This window comes from Aythya marila (assembly GCF_965140915.1).
Source record: "Aythya marila genome assembly, chromosome: 3".
Taxonomy (NCBI): domain Eukaryota; kingdom Metazoa; phylum Chordata; class Aves; order Anseriformes; family Anatidae; genus Aythya; species Aythya marila.
In genome coordinates, this window is record NC_139044.1 from 38,778,236 (window position 1) to 38,800,740 (window position 22,505).

The window sequence follows — 22,505 nt, forward strand, 5'->3', positions numbered from 1 at the left end:
GATGCCAGTTCTGCTCCTGGCATATTTACGATCTGTGGCAAAAAGGTGTTTTTTTTTTTTTTGTTTTGTTTTTTTCTTTTTTTATGTGTGTGTGTGTGAAAAGACGCACTTAATTTGTGAACATCCACCTAGTGCACTGTTTTGTAATTGTTTTAGGAACCAGCTCTAATGCGCGTGCCAAAGTATCAATGCAGATGGCACCTGCTTGAAGTCAACAGGCTCAGGCAGAGAACTACAATTAAAAAAAAAACTTTAATGCAGATCCTTCCCCCAGCCCCTCAGCCCCCTTTTCCCCTGAGGGAAGCGGCGGGCGACACTTCAGGGGCTCCCCCCTCACTCTCACGGAGGCAGCGCCCGGCGCGGGGCCGCGCTCCCCGCCTCAGCCCTCCCGCCTAACCGGCGTGCGCGCGCCCGCTAACGGCTGCCAACAGCCCTCCCCCAGGCGCGCGCACGTGCGAGAGGTGACCCCCGGGCTCCGCGCTCCCCCCCACCCCCCCACGTGACTTCCTCCTGCCTGGCGAGGCGGGCGGCTCCCTCCCACCAGCGCCGTAGCCAGGGGGGGGAGCGGAAGGCGTGGCCGCGCTTCGCCAGGGCTCCTCCGCCAGCGCTGCCCGCGCCTCCCCCCTGCGCGAGGAAATGGTTTCTCCCCCCGCCCCCGGCACGCAGGTCCGGAGCGCCGGCTGCCCGGCGGCGCGCATGCGCAGCGGCCGTCCCCGCAGCTCACGTGCTCCTCCGGCGCGCGGCGGGGCCATGGCCGCGCTGCTCAGCTCCGCCGGGCGCCTGCGGACGCTGTGCGCGCGCCTCCGGCCCCTGCTGCCCCCGCGCGCGCCCGGCCCCGCCCTCAGGTGAGGCCCCGGGGGGGGGGGGAACCGGCACGAGCGCGGCCCGGGCGCGGGGGGCGCGGGGCCTGAGGCGGCCTCGGGTGTGTGGGGCAGGGGGGGGCGGCCTCGGCAGCGCCTTCAGGCGGTCTGGGAGCCTGGCAGGGCTCGTCCCCGTGCCGAGTGGGAGCGTGTAGTTCGCTTTCTTTCCGGGGGTTAAACCGCAGTCGCTCCCGCAGCGCTGCAGGCCGTGGGAAGCCTGGGGCAGGCCTGCAGGGGGGGACGCAGCAGGACCGCAGGGCTCGTGAGTGGCGAATCGGGAATAAAACTCCCTAGGGGGTGTCATTGGGTGTCATTCAGCTGGTCTTTGTGCTCACCAGCTGGAAGCTAGCTTCCTGAAACAGCTCGTTGCAGGGTGCAGTGCTCACAGGGCTTCGTACGTCCCTTGGTGCAGGTCTGAAAGGACTTGCTTTTAGGACTTGCTGGGGTTCTGTAAGGAACTTGAAGCGCACTTTGTACAGTGAGATTTTGGGTCTAACAGCCAGGCGTTGTCACAAATGCTACCTTAGGCTTGCTCCAAACGATGCTCCTCTCTATCCCTAAGAATGAATGGGGTCACCTGTGGGATGGTTTAGGGATCTTGCGGAAACACCTTTAAATTCTTTGTTAGATTTTATTAAGTACAAAGGAAATGTGCTAGGTAGAGAACATGTTCACACAAAACAGCTGTGATGTTTATTTATGTTTCAGTCTAAGCTGTGAATTTTATTGCAGTAAGACTGGGGAACAGACCTACCATTTTGCATTCTTTCTGTCCGGTGATTTCATTCCAGAGATGATATTTTTACACAAAATCTTTGTCTTACTATCGCTTTAAGGTGTGGGTTTAGATATCGTGATGTACAGGTGATGCTCAAACACCGAAGTGCAAAGAGGTAACGCATCTGAGCGGAAATTACACGTACAAGCGTATAATTTTGGTTTGTTTTATAGTGTAAGTAACTGTTCATTGTTGTGTTTTTCTACCTAAGCCTTAACTTCTGGAATCGGATGCCTTTTGAAGAACTAGAGTGACTTGGGCATATGGACCACATTTAGACTTCTCTGCTTGCTGCTGAGGACTCAATTAAAAGTGAAATGCAGCCCATTACAGTAAATTACAGAGAACACCGATGAAGCTATAGCTGTTATAGCGGGAGTAAGGGGAACTGGCGTAAGAGTGAATAAATAACAAGGAATAACTCAGCATTTGCCACGAGAACTGGGTATATGATGGGCTCTGCACGTTTACCTGTTCTTGGTTCAGTTGCTTTAGCACTGAACACAGTGAAGTCAGTTCAGATGCAATTTCAGGACTTTGATTACAGACGTGATTACAGAAAAGTTGCAGGTCCATTTATTGCTTTGAAGATGTGAAACAGCAGCTACTCCCATTCAGGCAAGGGTTTTAATTAAAACATCAAACTGCTCTTGGATTTTCCACGGCAGTCCGAACTACCACCCGCAGCCCACAGAGTACAGGAGTGGTGGCTGGACTCTGGGTTGTGCCCGTACAATTCTCAGAGACCCCCAGGGCACTTTGCTTATCTGCTCAGAGCCAGGGTGACAGGCACTGGAGAGAGAGGCAGCTTGTAATGTAAGTAAGGCTTCAAATTCCATGTCAGGACTTTGAAGTGCATCTGCGTCTATAGTAGAGTGAGGAAGATAAATTTTAGTTGTTCTCTTCTGATGCCCTCTGTTCCAGGAAGCAGTTCCTGCTTTACTGAAGAGGGAAAGGAAGCTGCAGGGTGACCTTTGGTGGCTGTCAGAAATGGACTGTAAATGGCCTAGACGCATTGTCCTGAGAGTACAATAGCCAAAGTACAAAGTCCGGCAGTCTTTACTGGCAAAGAAAATAACATACAGAGTACCAAAAGTACCATCTGTACGTTGCTAGGTAGAATGCACCCATGTAAGCCTGGCAGGGATGCCTGGTATGAGCTTGGAGCCATAGTGGAGAGGCGCAGATAGATGCTCAGCCACAGCAGAACTCTCAAGTGACGTGCTGTTAGCTCTCTCTGTAAGTTTAAACAGTTCAGTCAGACGTAAATGTAGATGCTCCATAGAACGGGTAATGGCAAATAACTTCTGTCCTGTTTGCTGGATAAGCAGCAGGCGAATTTTTGTCAATAGCAGACCTGCAGTAAAAGAAAAAAAAAGATCTAATTCTGTTAGCCATGTGCACAGGGCTGACAGTCAACTGAAGTTTCTCAGAAGCATGGCGAGGGTATCTGCTGTAAGTAAGCAGCTATGCAGGATGTCAGAGGGCTAGTTGTGTAGTTAGCAGGGTCTGTTATTGAGACTTCATAACCTGCAGTCAGATTGCTGGTGTTTCTCACGACATTACATTAAGTTAGCAGTTGACCATACTCTTTTCTCAGTTTTAATACTTTGCGTAGGGCCTTGGATATACCAAGGTGGTGTCCTTCTGTGACCCTATCTATACCATTTCTTGCTGGCTGTAAGAATCTGTACATGGAAGAAAAAGAAGAAATAGGACTGTACACCTTGACTACGGGATTGCACTTTGGTCCTCTGCATGAGAATTTGAATTAAGGGACAGATCAGGGGAATGGAAGCGATACTGGGTGTACAGTCAGAATGCAGTGCTAAATGTATCTCTGAAAGATGGTTTTTCTGGCATTGTCTGTGCATTTTGCTTCTCCGACAGAGCCAGCTGGGATTGCATTTGGACGGAATGGATGTGCTGCTTTCAGGTGGTCCTCCTGCAGTGACTGATGGCTCCTGGTGCTCTGCTGCGTGCTGCCACGCTACAGCTGAGCCAAGGGAATAAACTCTGGGAGTATTTCCCATCTAATTTTGTGTCGATTTAACCTGAACTGACAGTAGATGGATATCCAGTTGCATTGAGTGGTTGAGGAGCAAAAGCCTCAGATAAAATCTAAAGGAAACGCACTGTTTCACTTGTCTGCCTGTAGTATTAAGTGTGAGATACACTGAGCCGTGCAACATCGTTGTCACATTATGAGACTATGAGATGAATGAGCTGTGACAAACCAATGCAGCATACTTCAGATCTATGACAGTAAACTGTAGTAAACATTATTTCCAGAAGAAATCCTTTTCTGGAACTTTGTTCGTGGAAGTTTCACGATGGGAAGAAATGTTAAAAGTGCAGCCCGATGTGCAGCAGTTAAGAACGCTGCAACAAACAATTCATCTGATGAGTGTTCAGAGGATTTTGAGTTAAGTTTATGTTTTGGGGAGTTTATTTTACGTGCTCCAGGTGATTGCCATGATTCAATGATACAGCTTGCTGCTACAGGAGACTAAGTGTTGGGGGAAGTGTACCAGCTCCATCCTTCCCAGGCTGCCACCTCCCCCTTGCCAGCCAACTTGTCCTTGCTCTGGAACAGGGTGCTCCTTGGACCTGTCATGGGGTGATTGCATTTGCTGGGGTGCAAGGAAAAGAGTTTTTGGGCTGCACTGGATCAGTTAAGGATCTTATGAGCCCCAAAAGGGTGGAACTGTGGGCCAAGGGAAAAGAGGGACTGGAACTGGTGCTGCTGGTGACTGTGTTAGATCAGTCCAGGTGTGTTGCTGCACTGCACTTTGAGGTGTTACTGCTAGGGTATTCCTCCTGAGATTGGACCCCCTAAAGTGAGGACAGTTAGGCTCCTGAGGTATGGATCATAATAGTACTGCTGAGAAAAAAATCTATATGCAAGTGTCTTACTTCGTGTCTTTGGCCTTGCTGTCACTTCTTTAGTTTAAAATTCTCATCTTTCAGGTCAGATGGCAGTTTCCATGACTCTGTGGAACAGAGCAAACCGTTCTGCTTGCTAATTTCCCTGAAAAGCAAACTGTTCTGGAGTAAAAACTCCTGCTTTTTCTTTGTTGTTGTTGCTGGTAAAGTTGCTAAGAGTACCACAGGCACTGCTGTTGAAGTTGTCCTTGCCAGGCCTGTTGGTTGTTGATACGTTGCAGTGAGCTTGTACGGGACTGGGGCGTGCTGGCGAGATGGGAAGGAGAACACCTTTTTAAAGAATCCTGGTTTAGATCCGGGGGACTTGATTTGAGTTTTGGATAAGCTGCAGTTTAAAAACCCAAATGACTCATGGTTTGCTGCATGTTACAATTTTAACTTGTGAATTAGTTATGCAGAGTTCTTAGATACTTTCCAGGAACCGTGTCATTTCTCAGTCTACATGAAAAAACATAAAATCTTCTCTCTTTCCACAGGATCCTGCTGTGTGGCCCTGAAACAAGAGTGCAGTGGCCTAAACACTGGCCTTGTATGTGACCATAGCTGAGTCAGAGGAAGCACTGAACTTAAAAAAAAAATTCAAAAAAGGATTGCACAGCCACCATATGGATATTTGCCTCTCTCTATTAGAGCTGCAACTAAGTATTTGCTATGCCACATAAAAATACTGAATATTCAAGTTCTTTATAAATTAAAGAAGTTAAAAGTATAGGAACTAGTTTTCAGAATACAAGCCATGCTCAAAGTAAAATAACGGAAAACCTAAAAGGGTTAAAATTCATCACTGTATGTAAAAACATTCCAGTCATTGATTAAATTTAATAGAGTCAAGAGTATATGTACTGAGTGAGACCCCAGCACGATCCCCTATGGTGGCTGTGCAATCCTTTTTTGAATTTTTGGAATCCAGGCTTTACAGAAAGTAAACTTTCTTCTGTTGCCAGGCAGACCACTGGAACCACCACTTTTATTTATTATTATTGAGTTTTGGGAAAGACAGGATGCTTTTTACTCAGGCTGCTGTTTAAGATCTCCGTTGCTTCAGAGAATCAAACGCACTATGTTTAGACTGCTCCAGAAATACGGAATACAAGTACATCAGTGCAGTGCTGGGATTCTCACTAAACCCTTGCAAACATAAAAAAAAATAAAATAAAATAAAATAAAATTAAATTAAATTAAATATTACTAATTAAATATAAATTCCCAATGGCTACTTCATCTCTGCATGAGTTATTCACTAGTTTAGCTACAACTTTTTTCCAAAAAACTATAAGCCACAGTGGAAGGGAAAAGTTACTGTTGAAAAGTGAAAGTTGTATGTTGGGTTTATGGGCGTATAATTGGTTGATCTTGCCCACACAGGAAAGGTTTATGTATTTAGTCCTCATAATTGTAGAAACAAAGCTGATAATGATATAAAGGTACAATTATGTAGAGGCTCCAACATGGGAAGGCTACTTGTAGTCTTGCAGTAGTGGCAGTAGGAGAGAATTCACCTCATAGAGTTTAATCTATTCTTTAGAGCTTCTCTTTGTAGGTACAAAGAAACACAATTCTGAAGCATGCTGAAGAGAAAGTAAACATTTGAGGAAGAATGCTAATCGAAACAGATCTGAAATTTGTCATGTAGCTCTGTATGTTTGCAAGTGAAATGTTTCACATGGAAAGGATCTTAAAAGGCTGTTTAAAGGCAACTGCTGAAATACTTACACCTATTTCAGCCCTTGGAGTGCTGTCATGCATTTTGTTGGGTAGCATAACATTTAGTTCTGAACACAGTCAATTAAAGTAATAGAAAAAATACGGCTATACCTTAAGATTATGTAATCTAACATCTAGCACTGAGGCAGGAACAGGAATGTCAATGTCATACATGATAGATTTTATCCCCCTCATCTTTTTCACAAGCTTCCAGATGAGAGTTTGTTTGTCAAAGTATCCTGTTCTAATATTTCCTAACAGTTAATATTATTAATATGATGCCTAATGGATTATGTATAGTTGTGTCCATCCTTGCGTAGAGATGTTCAAACCAGGCTTCCTGTGAGTAACCATACCATGACAAGCAGAGTTATTTCCCCGTGTCTTATCAGGGTTGCTTCTGTTAGGAATTCTGTTGTCTACCTAATTGTATGCCATGTAATGTTTCTGCCTTTTTTTTTGTCCAAATTGTACAACGTTATTTTTCATTGAATTTCCTCTGTTGATTTCAGACCATTTCATCAAGTAATCAGGATGACTTTGACGTCTGAAATTTTCTGTCTAAGAGTTTGCCGCCATTACTGGTGTGCTCTCATCTACAAGTTCTACAATTTTCCTATCTCCTCTGCCATCCAAATTGTTAATGTAACTTTTGAATGGGCATGGGTCAAGGACTGGAGATTAGTTGAGTGAGGTCCATTAATATCTTCAGAATAGTTAATGCTTCTAAAAATTACTTAGTCCATTCTTCTGTTGTCACGTTCTCATCTCCTTGTTAAAATGTACTTAGTTATGGTGAAATGGTTAAAAAATTATGTCATATGGTTTTAATTAACATTTTTTGAAAGCTAAGCAGAGTATGATGTCATTTTTTTTTCTATTTTAAGATGTATCTACATTTTCTAAAATAGTTGCTCATCTATTTAGAAGCCTTTCTTGCTGCCTTTTTATGTGACTTCCACACTGAGATGTCTAGTCTGGCTTTTTTTGTTTATTATCATTTTTTTGTTGTTGTTTTCTTTTAATTCTCGTAGTCATGTGTTTCTCTGCTTATAAAAGTTACGGAGAAATTGCACAAGGTTGCTAGAGATTCCTGACACATAGATAACTGCTTCATTAATATGAGTTCCCCTGTGTTCTTTCATCCTTCACGTACTTGTCTCAAATCAAACCTGATACTGGTTCCCTTAGTTGGTCAAAGTTTGCATTTTTGGAAGCTTTCTTCGGTGCTCAATTTGTAGAATAGGGAACTCTTAATGTGTTTTTTTTTTTTTTTTTTTTTTTTTTTGTAATTTTCTCCTGAGTTTTGTGTTCTTAGATGACTTGTAGTGATAAGAACCAAATTCAAGGCTGTGGATTCTTTCAGCTTCATCCTGCTTGTGAATCCACAGGAGTTGTTAACAAATTCTTACTATGGATGTAAGCACCCTAGCATTATATGGTTTCTTAAGCCATACTATGCTTTACACAAATGCTGAAAGCCTACAGGTGATAAGAAGCACTCAAGTCTTATGCTATGTGTTATACTTGAGAATGATAACAATGCTTTAGGTGGATGCCAGTGAAGGCTGAAGAGTTCCTCAGCTTGTTTTATACTGCAGTACTCTTCTCCCCTGTGTGTCAAAAACTTGGACTTGGACTCCCATGTTGCTGTGCCTTGAAATGTCTTCAGTCATGAGAAATGAACAGAAAAAACAGATATTTCAATTGTACTCTGAAAAACGTTTTTTTTTCTTGCTTGTACTTTGATTGCTAATGGGATTCAAAGTGTAAATTTCTGTATTACAGAGACAGTGAGCCCTGTGCTGCTGCTTGCATTCAAGGTGTTTTTCCTAACCTGACTTGAAGTACTCTGAAACGATTTCATATAGCTCTTTTAATGGCTGTATAATAGCAGATGATACAATTTTCTTTATATCTTTATGAATAAATAAAGAATTGATGATCATTAGTTTCATTCTTACAGTTATCCAGTGGATAGCTTATAGTTCTGTAGTGTTATTTATGTGTCATTAAGGAATACATGTCAGAGCCATCTCATTTGATTATTACACCTGAGGGGGTGGAAGTTTTCATATTTTGCTGTTAGTCTTACCTTGTACTACTGGATTTTAATCCAGCTAGCCTAATGATTTCTGGTTGAGGGAAAGTACATTGTGTCTGGTTATACGATGAAGTAGGAGGAAAAGGAAGGAAGCAGGGAAAAGGACGCCTTTGGAGATGGAGATTTTTAGTGAGAGATGGCATTGTTAGAGTAAGTTTTGCTAAGCTGACAATTCATTCACTACGGAAAGCCGTGTTTCACTTCCCTCTTTTTCTTCCTGCTTCCTCTGATTTTTACCACATATTCCTAGTCAGTTTCTTTTTTTGTGGTTCACTGTGGTGGGTTTTGGACATGACGTGCTGTTTTTCCACTTGCGGGAGCTGTGTGTGTGTCTGAGCCAGTGTTGTGCCAGCTTGGCCAGGTGAATCTGATCAAAGAGTTTGCTGAGGAATGTGAGGGCTGACCCGAAGGAAAGGGTGAGGCTTTGCATTGTGGATGTAGAATTGAGACTGAAAGAGAACTCTGCTTTTTGGCAATCTTTTCTTTTAAATTATTTTTTCTTTTCCCCTTTTTCTTCCTTCACCTTTCTCTGTTGAAATGCTACACAGGTATGCTGGCCGCTGCAAGTTATTCAGGAGGATGCTCTCAGTAAAATCTGTCTGCTTGCAAAAGCTAAATCTGAGCAGTAGTGCTGGTCCTTGTTACTGAAGGACTCCTTTGAATGCCTTCATAAATCAAACACATTTTCTACCTCACTGTTCTCACAGCTCTCTTAGGAAAGAGAATTGGCTACAGGCTGGCTGTGTTTGAGGAGTTCAACTTGAACTTACCTTGGGGCCTGCCCGGTTAGCAAACCAGGATTTCCAAGGGCCGGGGAAAGGGCATCCCTTGGGCTGCGTCCTGCTCACGAGATGCAATCCAGCCACCCATCAGGTTCTCCACCACACCCTTACCTGCCCCCTGCTCGGGCCTTTCTGGCCATTTAGCCCTTTTTTGGCCATTTAGTGGCTTGCAGCCAACAGCGGCCTGTCTGCGGGCCTCTTCTCTGCACTGGGGTGCCTGCGCTGGGGCCTTAAGCTTGCCCATGTAGTTATGCACATCAACTTGTTATTTTTTTAAATAGCTAATTAAGTGGTGGGCTCTTAGTGTTTTGCTTGAAATAAGAATACTTCTTGTTGATATTTCTTGCAGTTGCACTTTATTTTGAGAAAATAAATGCTGAAACAAATCCAGTTATGTTTGGTTTATGTTGCAAGATGACAACAGCGTCATATTTGCTAATAGAAATCCTTCAGAATGGAGAATGATCTCATTTTGCTTTAAGCTGTTAGATAAGCTTTTTTGTCTACAACACTGGCCTCTGAATTAGTTCTGGTGTATTCTAATTGAAAAGAAAGATACGATTAGCTGCCTTCATTTGGTGTGTTTTGGAAGAGTTGTCTGTGACTGTTTTTGGAACAGGTTTTCAAAAGCATGTGAGAGCTGTTGTGAGATCCCATAATGGGACTATAGACTTACAGAGCACAGAGATGATTTTAAAAAAATTATTTATGTAGGAATAGTACTCAAACCACTTACCACGAATTGGATCTAACTGAAAATCTCAGACGAACAATTGTCACTTCGAGAAAATAAATGTGACTCTATAGTTTGTAGTAGAAAGGCTTACTGTGTGCAGTGAAATCAGTCACCTGCATTTGTTTGTTTACATTAATACAGAATGTTTTTGAGAAACTGATCATCAGCAAGAAGTAAAGAGCATTACCTTCCTGACATTAAGTATGACTTGTGTAGTTGCAAGATGACTCTCAGGAGTGTAATCTCTATTCTCCTTTTTTCTTCTTTTTATTTAAGCAGAAATGTAGTTTACCAACCAAGGTTCCTTACAGTTGCACCTCAACAGCAGGGAAGCGTTACAGAAGAACCAGTGTCAGAAGGTCTGAACAGAAGGGCATGGCAGTTTGACTGGGCATTAAATAGACTGGATAACTCTGTCAGAAAAACTGGCCGCATCCCGAAAACCCTTCTACTAAAAGTCTTCCAGGAAATATGCAGAGAAGGTAAGCTGCTTCCAATTCAAGTTAAAGCTAAAGCTGTGATAAAACAGTTCATCAAAACAAGGAAACTTCTGAAGGAGTTATGATTGTATTTTGTCTTTTGGATGTTGTTTAACCTTCCGCATGTATTGATGAACAAACTTTAGATGCTGTATGGATACTATTCTGCTTTAAATGCACACATTTTCTTTTCAAGGGTTTTTTGTCTTTGGAGTTTATACAACTTGTAAAAATTGAGTGTACTTCTAAGAAATAAATCTTACTATGTTGCCCTGGTTATTACAGTTTATCTTTTTTTTTTTTTTTTTTTCTGTTAAACTTTTCTCATATAACAGTGTTCTGAACTCTTAACAGGGATTGTATCTGTCTACTTTATACAGTACATTTTGTCTGTCGGAAGCCATGGTGTCCTTGAGAGGTCATTTGTTTTAAAATGGAACTATACAGGGCAATGTGGAAATCTGTCCCCAGGTTTCTCCATTATCAGGTAGCTGTGGATATTCAGATTAACAAAGCTTTATTTATTTATTTTTTCAATAAAACAAAAATAAACAATCGAGGCATTATTTGTTCTGACAGATTCAATATTCCTTTGTCTAAAAATAGCCAGACTATATTAATCTTTTGCAAATCAGGTAGCACAGTTGAGATTTGGTACCTGTTAGGTTGAGTCAGCGGAGATATTTTATGAATTGAGGTGTTGAATTGAGTTGAGAACTTCGAGTACACTGAACAATGATGTGTATTGTTTTGTTTTAATTTTAAACTTTGCTGTCTATCCTGGAAGTTACTGGCTTATTTATATATTTGGATAGTGGTCCTAAAGTTTTGAAGCTCACTGGTTAAAAGATGAGCTTTCAATTCATTCTCTCTTTTTGTTGAACATTTGTAGTTTTGTCTTTCTGCTTGTGATATCCTTTCTGACTGTTTTTTCGTTTTTAGGTATAAATTTATTAATTGCAAATGTGGATAGGCAAGGATTTTATGCTTCCAAGCTTATCTGCAGCCACAGTTTTAATGATTTTTGATCAGTTAGTTTTTTTAGGAAGCATGTTAGTAAAGAGTTTAATCGCTCATAGTGGTTTCCTTTAGTTATTTAAGTATTTTTTGTTTGTGTGGGCTTTGGAATTCATGAAAACAACAAGCTTCAAAAGGTTTCCATTAAAATAAATGACAAATCTTAATTTGAAAAGCAGACCTTATTTTATTTTTTTAAACAGCAAATAATTTTTTTAATAAAACTTATTTTTGCTTTTTTTTTTTTTAATAAAAGCAAACTTACCAAAGTGTGGAGTCTTGTTTATTTTTTAAAACTATGTGTGTTTTAATGTTCTTCCATTTATAATCATAACACAAAAAATGCACCAATGTGTTTGATGCGGATCTCGTCTTGCTCATTTCTGTACTCATACTGCTGATTTTTTTTCCAGTTTCTTTTGACTTTGAAGTACTAAGCCACTAGTATAAAGTATGTGTAAAACACTGGCATCATGAAACTGGAGATATTGGCATTTTTTCCACACTAACTTGATTGTATGCAGAGATTTAGAAGTTAACGAAGTATGTTTCGTTTCCCGTCACTCCATGATGTTTTCACAAGCTCAAATCATCATTTGCAACTTGTACCTGCCCTCTCTCACTATTTTATCTTATTTATCATTTCTCATTATTTATTTTTCCCCCACTCCTGTGTGTTTCTTTCCAGATGAGCTTACTCTGATATAGCAAAAAATAACATTTTTTTACAAAAAATAACATTTTTTGCTATAGATTTTTGTAGTGAAACCCACTTTACAATAATGATGTGATATCCCACATTTGTTGGTCCTTTTGTGTATCAGAAGATCTAATTCTAGACTGCCTTATACATTTCTGTTCTTGATTTTTTTTTTGTATTTTACCATTATTTTATAGTTGTGTAGCTGTTCTTATAGCTCTGTATAATTGTAATAATAACAACAAAATATACCTGTAACATATAAAATCTACTTAGAATAATAAGCAGCAGCTGGAGATAACTTTAGTGACTACAGTTCCTGTCTCTATGCTGGGCTGTACACAACTTCAAAGTGTTGGCATGAAGACTTGGAAGTCACTTACAGAGCACTTGTGATGCTGCAGACTTGAGGTGATTTTGGAAGTCTGAGTCATGCAAGTCTTCATGTGTGTTTCTGTTTGGGATAGGAAACCTTAAATAACTTTTTTTTTTTTAACATTTAACTTGTATGCAAACATCTGTGTTTTGTGTTTTTTTTTTTTTTTTTAAGTATTCTGCTTTCTACAGGAACCCTCCTTTTGATTATAAATGTCTGTGTTCCCTTATAAAGAAGTGATTGAAAAAATCTCGTCTCCAATATACTGGATAATCTGATAATCTGCAGTTCTACCTAGTTTTGCCTCAGGAGTAGTAGTGAAGTCCAAGGCAGTCAGCTGAGTCCATACTTCAGTTTTTGACATCTCTAGGGTTGTGTACAGAAGTTGGACGGTGTAGATATTTCTAGTTTTCTTCATTTTCTTGATATAAATTAACTCATTCACTTTATGTTGAGCATGGACAGAAATGAAAATGAAAACCTGTTTCAGAACCTATTTTCAAAACCTGTCTCAGAAAACCTGTTTTGAAATAGTATGGAATTGATACAAAGTGTTTTGCAATTTTAGAGATTTGCCAAAAAAGTTGCATCCCTTTTAATTAGTGGGAAATACAAACTACCTGACCACCTGAGTTCAGGGTTTTGTGTTTTTTCTGCTCAGCAGAACTCAGTATTGTACTAATTGAGACGTTTTATCATGAACCTTCTGAAGCATATAGTAGTGTCATTTTTTAATCATTTGGGTATCCTGTACAGTAGAAAAGTTCAATCTTGAAAATTGTATCATTTACATAGGAGGGTTTTTTTCTCTTTCTGTTTTTCACTTCCATTCCTAATGATGGTCTAATGTTGGCGCTGGAGATAGGATTCTGAGATACCATTCATACTGCTTGCCAGCAACATCTCTTTTCAGCCTTAAGCTTTATGAATAAAATTTGGAGGTTAACAGCACTAGCATAGCAACAAGAGAAGAACCTGAATAAAAAGGCAAAATGAGTAGGGATATAAAGGTTTTCCCTTTCTGGGCAATTTGAAAGCTTGTTTATTGATCTTCATTGATGCCACTAAAAAGTAAAAACAGCCTCTGTCAGGTGGGTGAGTTACAATAGTGTCTTGTCATCTTGTCCATGCTTGTTTCTGTTAAGTCCTGACGTGACACACGCACTTGTAGAACTTGGTAGGTAAGGTGTGACTTGCGTATGGGTTCATTCAATGTTTATTTCATTTGAAGAGAGATGCATTGCAATTCTTAAGGAGTGTGAACTCTTCTCTACTGCAAGATTGAAACCAACTTATTCAAGAGCTATAAATAGATGAAAAAAATAAATAATTTTTGTAACACTATTTGGAAGGATGGGTGCCCAGCACTGCATAAATATATATAATTACTTGGACAAGTTGGCATCAGAACCTGTAAGTCCTAAATTTAGACAGTAATATTCTATAGATAAACTTAAAAGTTCCTTCAATGTTATCTTTCAAATGAATCCCAAAAGAGTAAAAGTTAGAGAAAAAAAAAATACACTTATTGAAATATATAGTTCCCCGTGGTTCTTACATCTGACAGACTTGTGGCATTGTTGCTGCTGTGTGTGTGTTTGAGTGACTACTTCTACTTTACTTGAGTTAGACCTATTAATAATGTTATTTTTTACTGCAGGGTGTCCAGGGAGTAATCAGATCTTGCTTTTGTTGCGAAGTTGTGGTGCTCTGTTACCAGAGGTATTGTCATCTGAAAGAACAGAACTAGCCCATACGATATGGGACAAGATGAAAGAAATGGGTAGGTTAATTTTGTCAGTCCATGCTGCTGGAATAGCAGTGTGCTTTAGTTGTTTACTTTGTAATAGAAGATGGAATGCATCTTAATAGTGTTTCAATGTTACATTATAATGGCAAAACCTCAGTAGTAAATAAATGCTAGGTTTTCTTATTCAGGTGAGAGTTATTTCCTATTCTGGGAGTTATACTGACATCTAGGGGTGTTTATAATAAATCTAAAGATTGCTTTTTCTGATGCTTAAATCAGACTTTCAGTTGATTTTGATCGTTGTAAGAATGTATTGTACATCTCTTTTAGATGTTATGTTGATATAGGTAGGCTGAGTATTCCTAGTGCTACCAGCTATTGTATCAGATGGTTTTTATTTTTAAGTTAGGCATTTATCTATACATGTTGCATAGATTAACCAATTCTTGATAGTGAAATTACTAAATGTGTAAAATGAATACATCTATAAAGGCTGCAGAATAGTGTGCACACCAGCAGCAGTGCTTCTGTGCTCTTTTTAGGTTTTAGCCTTTTACAAACGTGTGCTGTTAAATAGATGCCTGTTACTGTAATGGTGGATAAAAGGAAACAGACTGATTATAAATAAAGTTTATCCAGAATAAAATTGATAAGAAATTAATTACCTAAGAAAGCTGTAAAATCATGTAAAATATAGAGCATCTACATTCAGTGACAACGGTTGAAATATTTCCTTAGGTGCCGTCTATGACACAAGCCATTATAATGCTTTACTTAAAGTCTACCTCCAGAATGAGCATAAATTTTCTCCAACGGAGTTCTTGGCCAGAATGGAGGAAGCTAATGTGCAGCCCAATCGAGTAGGTATTTTTAATAGTAATTTTGGTTAATATTTATTGGATAGAAATCATTAACTTCCCTTTTTTGTTTTTTATAGGTTACATACCAAAGGTTGATTGCTGCTTATTGCAATGAGGGTGACATTGAAGGAGCGAGGTATTCTTTTGCGCTCACATTTAAAGAAATCTCTAAGAAATCTGTTTATTATATTCACCACCATTATTGTTATAACTCATTTCAGGGTAATTCTTAGAAACTGAGTAAAGCAAAGAGGATTCATTATAATTTATTTGAGTACTGAATAGCAACTTTTTAGAGATAGCTGGAACCTGCATCACAAAAATGAAAATAAACCATAAATGTGTGTTCAGATCAAATTGTATTGAAGCTGCTAAGAAAATAACTTCTGACATTTTTAGAGCAGGTGTGGAACAAGTATGAAGTTATAAAGGCTTACTGCCTGTATAAGAAAATGGCTACTTGCGAGGGCATTTGAGAACGAAGTGGCTTAAGGAGCAAATAGTAATGATTTTTTTTTTTTTGTTACACAGGGCTCACTGGATATTCCATCTAACATTAATTGCATTAATTTTTAGCAATGCTAAGTTGCAACAGTGAGATTGCTGGACATGTATAATAAGGAAAAAGGAGAATAAAAACAAACAAACAAAAATCTCAGCCCCATTCTTTTGCCTATGCATATTTCAAAATGACAAAGATCTTTAATATGAAAAAAGACCACATTATGCAGCATGCCTAGATAAAATAGCTCAGTGACATCAGTATTTGTTTTTCTTTAATACAGTACTTGTCCAACAGCACAGTTATAGCTCGGTAGTTTATTTTCAAATTAAAAAAAAAAGTCTTTTTTTTTCTTGTTTCAGTAAGATACTTGGATTTATGAAGAACAAAGATCTCCCAATCACTGAAGCAGTATTCAGTAGCCTTGTCAAAGGTCATGCAAGATCAGGGTAATGTTAATACCTTTTTAAAAAATAATAATTTACTTTTTACTTTTATGTTTTACTATAAAGTAAAGTGACATTGTACAGGAAATTTGCATGCCACAAAATAGCATAATGGTTTTGCATAATGTAAAAGATTTTCTTTCTACACATTTTTGAAGCAAACAAGGCTATGTAGCAAAGGAAACAATTTTTCTTATTTCTGAAAATATTTTATTTCAAGATAAATTACTGTACTTCTGTAATGATTTGTGCTTTGATGTTTTAGGGTTTGCTTAGTTAAATAGGTTTCTCTGTACTTGTTGCAGCCTTTGTTTCCAATTCTTTAAAACCTTAATGAAGTAAGGTGGAAGTGACAATAAACAGTTGTGATTAAATCCACTGATACTCTTTCTTTCGAATTCTTTTAGAGATATCAAGAGTGCAGAAAATATCCTTTCAGTGATGAAGATGGCTGGTGTTGAGCCAGGTCCAGACACCTATTTATCACTGCTGAATGTATATGCTGAAAAGGGTGATGCTGATAGCATCAAGAAGGTATTGTGAGTTTGAGTTTAAATACAATTTGTTTGATCTTGTGTTCAATTTAACTTCAAAATGCTTTTTATCTATACAGGAGGAGTCATACTGATTTTTTTCAACTTGTTTCCTCATAGCAAAAATTATTTTATTTATTTTTTTTTTTGCATCTGAATAGCCAGTTGACTGAAAACAGTCTCATACTTTATGAAAAATACTTGTTTATTGATGCTTGCTTTTGACACTAGGAGAAGATCTCGTGAATAATGTTTGCCAGTGAGTGATTTAATAATTCATTTTTTTTTCAAGGGGCAATGATTGTATATGATACATATAAAAGTAAACCTTGATTATCCTGCTCTCGTTGAAAGCATAGAATCCTTCCAGTAGAACTGTGATTTTTTTTGAAGGAGAGTTCATACCTGCAACTTACATATTCATAGTGTCTGAATAAGATAATGCTGCTTTACAGCCCTTTGTGTAGTTGATCATTTCAAGTTTTGGACCACAACCACCAGCTTTTGTAAATTTTACTATTTTAATGTATTCTGTTTGAAGTCAGTATAGAGTTTATTAAAGTTAAATATCTTACTGTTTTCAGACTCTAGAAGAGGTTGAGAAGACTGAAGGGTACCTTATGGATAGGATTTTGATGCAGGTGATTTTTAGCCTTGCCAAGGCTGGATATCCTCAGTACATTGAAGATATTAAAGAACGCATAAGATTTGAAAAGGAATTAATTCCAGGTATGTACTTGGTTACTGCAATGATACTTTGCTGCTCAGGATGGTGAAGGAAAGCTTTTTTTTTTTTTTCTTTTCCCCCAAGAATACCTAATGCATCCAAAAATAGGTAATTTTGTATCTTGAATATGGAATGAAAATACTATTTTGGCACTAGTTTGTAGATTAATTTATGCTGTTCTTAATCGTACTTTCTGAAGTGTAAATTATAAACCAATTTTATAAATCAATTATATTTCAAACTAAAATATAAACCAAACGTAAAATACAAAGCAATTCACATACTAAAATCTATGTATCATCTTTATAACTACTAAAATTCATTAAGACTTTAAGGAGACTCTTAAGGAGAGCAGTAATTGTGGAGTCCTTTCTTCAAACAACACTATTGTAACTCCTGTTGTGACAGCTCTTTGTGAATATCATAAAAAGGGAGACAGTAAACACTGACTATAGTTTTCTCTATCTACAGTTAAAGTCACTTTTAGATCCCAGTATGTGTAGTCTGATTGATAACTGTTAATTATACTCATCCCTTTTCCTTTTTTTTTTTTTAATTTTTTTTGACACGTCTAGATTTTTTTTTCTCTTACCTGGTATCCAATCATGCTACAGTGGTGATGGTTTGCTAATCTTAGGAATGGTCTTTTTAGTGCAGTAAGTGAATTTTGTTGACAATATAAATAATTCTGAAAGATGACGTTTCAGATTTGATTGGTGAGTCATGTTAAAAGGTATGTCAGTGATACACGAAACTTACTTTCCTAGTTTTCACTGCTTTTAGTGTATTTTAATATGAAAATAGTTATATACCCTATTCTAATGTTGTTGTTCTCTGTCTTTCTGTCTCCAGATGCGATGAACCTCTGTTTGACTCTGATAACTCATGGCTTTGAAGATATAAGTTTCCGTATTTTGAAGTCTTACAATCATTTATCACGTGATAATGCGGACCAGGGTAGCTTCTTCTTACAACACTGTGTAAATAGAGATCTGGTATGCAGTACAGTGATACTTCTTTCCTAATGCACTAGTGATAATATATTTAATTTAATGAATCCATAGAAATGGAAAATCGTAGATTTTTTTTTAATAGGTCTTACAGAATCAAAGGATTTTAGTATTTCATGCCAATTTGCATAATAAAATGAAATTCATGAGGGAAGCCTGTTTGGGATGTGTAATATCAACTTCGTAAACATGAGAAGAATCTGACATTGTAAACAATTAGAGAAATGTAAAAATACATTAATTCTTGAAATTCTTTGCAGCCTTTGAGCAAGCTGAAGCAATTTTGTAGTGAGTTAAAAGAAACAAAAATGCACTCGGCACCGTTAACATTTGTCTTGCGTTGTGCTTTGGAGGCCAACAAGTCAGGTACTTTGCTTATTTATTTATTTTACGTATGCTTATTTAAAGTACTTGGTCACTGTTTAATTATGTTGTGAATGTTTTTAGCCCTGGCTATTGGTGTGATGAAGACCATGAAAGAGGAAGGCGTGCCGCTCAGACCTCACTATTTCTGGCCACTGATGGTTGGGTTCCAGAAAGAGAAGAATCTTAAAGGTTAGCAATATGATATGTGCTCCTCTTGCTTTGTTGTAAACCTAAGATAACAAATCTTCACTAAAACACCACTTCCAAGATTCACCAGGCTCTTGAAAATAAGTGAAGACCTTGCTGCTTTTCTGTCTTTGTTGCAAACTTTTTTTTTTTTCCTTCAGAAAGGCTTTTTAACCCCCCCCCTTTCTTTCTCAATTGTGATACAAATTTAGGTGGCTTACCTTTGTATAGAAAGATGAGCAAAAGAGTTTATCTTTTTAACTCTTCACATTCTTTCTGCCTTTCAGTGGTTCTTTTCACTCCTCATTACTTTGAAGAGCTTACTCTTGAAGGAACTGAAATCTGAGAGAAGCATTTAATAGTAAGGTGGTGTTATAATAGCTCTCCTGGACTGCAAATCCAATTCTTTTTTTAAACCATCTTATTATATACCTGATAAGCCAAATGTGAGTTTAGTTACAATAATAAAAACTGCAGGAGAACTTACGTCACTGAATGTACGAGCCTGACCTGACAGCATCCTGATTGAAGGACAGAAATGCTCAATCTTTTGGATTCTTAAGTAGGTTCAAGCATTTAGCATGCTTTCCCCTGTTACACATGGGGATGTCTACAGGCTATGAATAAGAATTGAACAAATATTAAATTTTAGAGTACAGTATCTAATTCTTTGGTTTGCGTTATTGGTAATTCAGAAAGAATGGTATTGTAAAAAGATGCTTTTAACAGAAGTACTTCCCCCTTGGGGAAACAAAAAACTGTCTTTTTCATCTTATCTCACAGTATAATGTGCTTTAGAATGAGATGCAGAGTTGTTAGTGTGACACTGGGTGACAAACAAAATGCACAAACAAAAAAAAAAGTGCTTTTAGCACTCTCTTCATATCGCAATTTTATCTTAAATATACAGTCACATTCCAGTTTGGAAGAAATGCTGAAACAAGTATTCCCTAATTGTTTCTGGCTATAAAAATGTCTCAAATCTTTTTCAAAAAGCCTTTGTGAAAACAATATTCAGTTTTTATTAACTCTTTAGGATCTGTTCTGCTAGACTACTACCCAAGTTTATCTTCTTACAGGTTTTCAAGAGCTTCAAAGTTCAACGACATTTTAAAAGTATCTCAGTGTTGGTTTTAGGTTGGTCATTTGTGACTTACTCGGAGTGCATTATTGCCACAAATAAGTAAAATTAAGTTGTGTCATACTTCTGTATAGGCAGCGGGTGCTGCCTACTGAACAGAAAGAGGTTGTCTGTTACTACAATGAAAGTTTCACCTCACTGACACAATTCTAAGAGACGCTGAAAGTGTTAGATTTAGACTTCGCTCCCAAAGCTGAAGCTGTGTCTGACCATTGAGAGAAACTCAAGTTTCAGATCAAGGTCTCTGGCAAGTTCAGAAGTTTCCTTAATTTCAACTCCTACTGTAGAAATTGACTGTACTCTGGCTAGGAGTTACTTCTGGAAGTCATGTAAACAAATTGAGAATAAAACTGTTGCAAAAGCCCTTGACTCTGGCTTTCTTTAACATGCCCTAGAAAGCCTGTCTTCTTCTGTCTGTAAAAGCAATGGATACATAAACTTCTGTATGGCTGTATAATAGCAGTGTGGCTTTGCAAACATGGTTTTGTAACCTCATACTTAGTCTCTCAGTTTGAATCGTCAAGTGTGAAAGTTACTACTCCATACATAACTACAAAGGTCAGTGATTTTGCAGTTCTTAAAATATGTGAGAAGATATCTAAGCATTTTTTTCTGCAGTGAAGAATCTGTGGAATCATTCTTGCTGCAGTAAAACAAATTGTCTTTTTTTTTTCCCATTTTTGAAATTTAATTGTAATTAAAAAGAAAAAATAAAGAGACCCACTATCTAAAACACATCCAATACAGCTGAGGTAAAGTAAATAGGAGGAGAAAAAAACACCCTGAAATTTTCATAGAAATAACAGAGAATGCTTCAGTGAGAACTTAAAGGTGACAACAGACAGTAAATGAGCAGAATGGTGCTTTCTAGCAGTGAAAAATAATAGGGCTGTACTAAGAAAGGTACAGACAGACACTGCATCACATCTCCTACTAAAAAGGAGGTAATAATTGCTTCATCTACAAAGTAGCAATGCCTGGCCTAATGTGTATAATTTTGCATCTCAGTATTGGTAAGGCTGAAAATGGAAAAGAACTTTTAAGGGGGGGAAGAAATGGTAAAAATCTGATAGGAGGTAGACAATGGACTGAATCATTAAAGGACACAGAAGAAAAGCAGCAACATATCTAGAACTGCAGGGTACAAATGCCTTAATATAATGCATATAATATGACTCAAGCAATTACAGAACTAGTAACAACATTTAATTACACGTTTATCTGAGGTTCATTATAACAAAACCTGACACACTATATCAAAGAAGGTTTCCTAACTTCTGTATTTTGCAGCTGAAGGTGAAAGAAGTAACAGTGAAGTGGTGGCTAAGAGGAATAAAGCTAAGCAAGGCAATTCTTTAAATGTACTGCAGAGAACTTAACCACTCTGAACTAGCAAACCGATCTTTTCAGTGATTTTTTACACAGGCAGATATTTCAGGTGGAATATGCTTGCTTTTATTTGCATTTGATATGAAACTTGATAATTACTTATTTCTGTAGTATTTATCTAAATAAATGCTGTTAGGCTTGGCAATGGGAAAGTATATAAAAGGGTTTAAAAGAGGTATATGCAGTAGATCAGAAAAGGTTTTTGAGATTCAGCTTGTATCAGATCATAGTAACAGGAGAGTTGAGCAGAAATGTTTGGCTTATGCTGGTAACTGGACATATTGCCTCCCTTCATATTTGTAGAATCACTTCAGGTATTTTTGAAGGCAATTTTTAAAAGTCAATAGTGTATTTTAATTTCATTTTCTATTAAACTGTTGTGGTTTTATACACAAAGCATGGCTTGTGAATGATAATTCAGTTTTTACTTTGCCCCAGGAAAAAGAAGTTGGATGAATAAGGAAATAAGTCTCTTGAACTCACTGAGAGCAAAGAGTGCTGGTTTCCTGAAGTAATTACTTCAGGTCGTGTTTTGTAGACAGACCTCTCCAGCCAAGAATTTTGGAATGCATCTCAGATTAACAACACAGCAAAAATACTTAAATATTATGTTTTTTTCCTATACACGTCCTCCCTGTACAAGTTTTTTATTTGTTTAGAAAATTGCTCTAAGCACAGTTATGCTGCACTTTCACATATTGAACTGTACGTAGCTGCCTTAGTAATTAAATTCCCCGTGTTCTGGTGGGACCATATTAGATATAAGGTGCTACTTCTTGTGAGGAACTTAAGAAATGAAAGGGGGTCTGAAATGCGAGCCTCTTTTCTCTCCTTAAGAAGCAGCAAGTTGCTCTGCTCTATCAGAGGAATATTATGATCATCTTGTGATAAATCTCTTATTGTATTTCTTGGTGTTTGGATGTACTTATTTGAGGCTGGAAGGATGCTTTTCTACTTCTGCTGGGGCGTTCAGTGCTGTTTCCAGTGCTGACAAAAAAGGAGAACGGAAGTGTTAGGCTGTGTTTTGTTCCCTATTTCTATCGTCTTATAATTCACTTATATAATTGTGGCAGTTCAACCCCTGGAATCCGTACATACCTCAGCCCATCGTCT

At 38.2% G+C, this 22,505-nt stretch overlaps 1 protein-coding gene across 2 annotated transcripts in view; it reads left to right on the plus strand.

The window, feature by feature from the left end:
* The first annotated feature begins 712 nt into the window (after nucleotides 1-712).
* Nucleotides 713-22,505, plus strand: part of LRPPRC (leucine rich pentatricopeptide repeat containing) — a 90,871-nt gene continuing 69,078 nt past the window's right edge. The window contains exons 1-11 of one of the 2 annotated variants that reach the window (XM_082757211.1): nucleotides 713-845; nucleotides 10,190-10,392; nucleotides 14,143-14,265; nucleotides 14,971-15,092; nucleotides 15,170-15,228; nucleotides 15,957-16,043; nucleotides 16,448-16,574; nucleotides 17,158-17,302; nucleotides 18,153-18,295; nucleotides 18,571-18,676; nucleotides 18,758-18,865. In XM_082757211.1, the coding sequence (XP_082613337.1) occupies nucleotides 751-845; nucleotides 10,190-10,392; nucleotides 14,143-14,265; nucleotides 14,971-15,092; nucleotides 15,170-15,228; nucleotides 15,957-16,043; nucleotides 16,448-16,574; nucleotides 17,158-17,302; nucleotides 18,153-18,295; nucleotides 18,571-18,676; nucleotides 18,758-18,865 (1,318 nt within the window). In that variant the 5' untranslated portion in view covers nucleotides 713-750. Of the gene's footprint in view, nucleotides 846-10,186; nucleotides 10,393-14,142; nucleotides 14,266-14,970; nucleotides 15,093-15,169; nucleotides 15,229-15,956; nucleotides 16,044-16,447; nucleotides 16,575-17,157; nucleotides 17,303-18,152; nucleotides 18,296-18,570; nucleotides 18,677-18,757; nucleotides 18,866-22,505 lie in introns of both variants that reach the window. The other variant, XM_082757210.1, reaches the window with a different exon arrangement.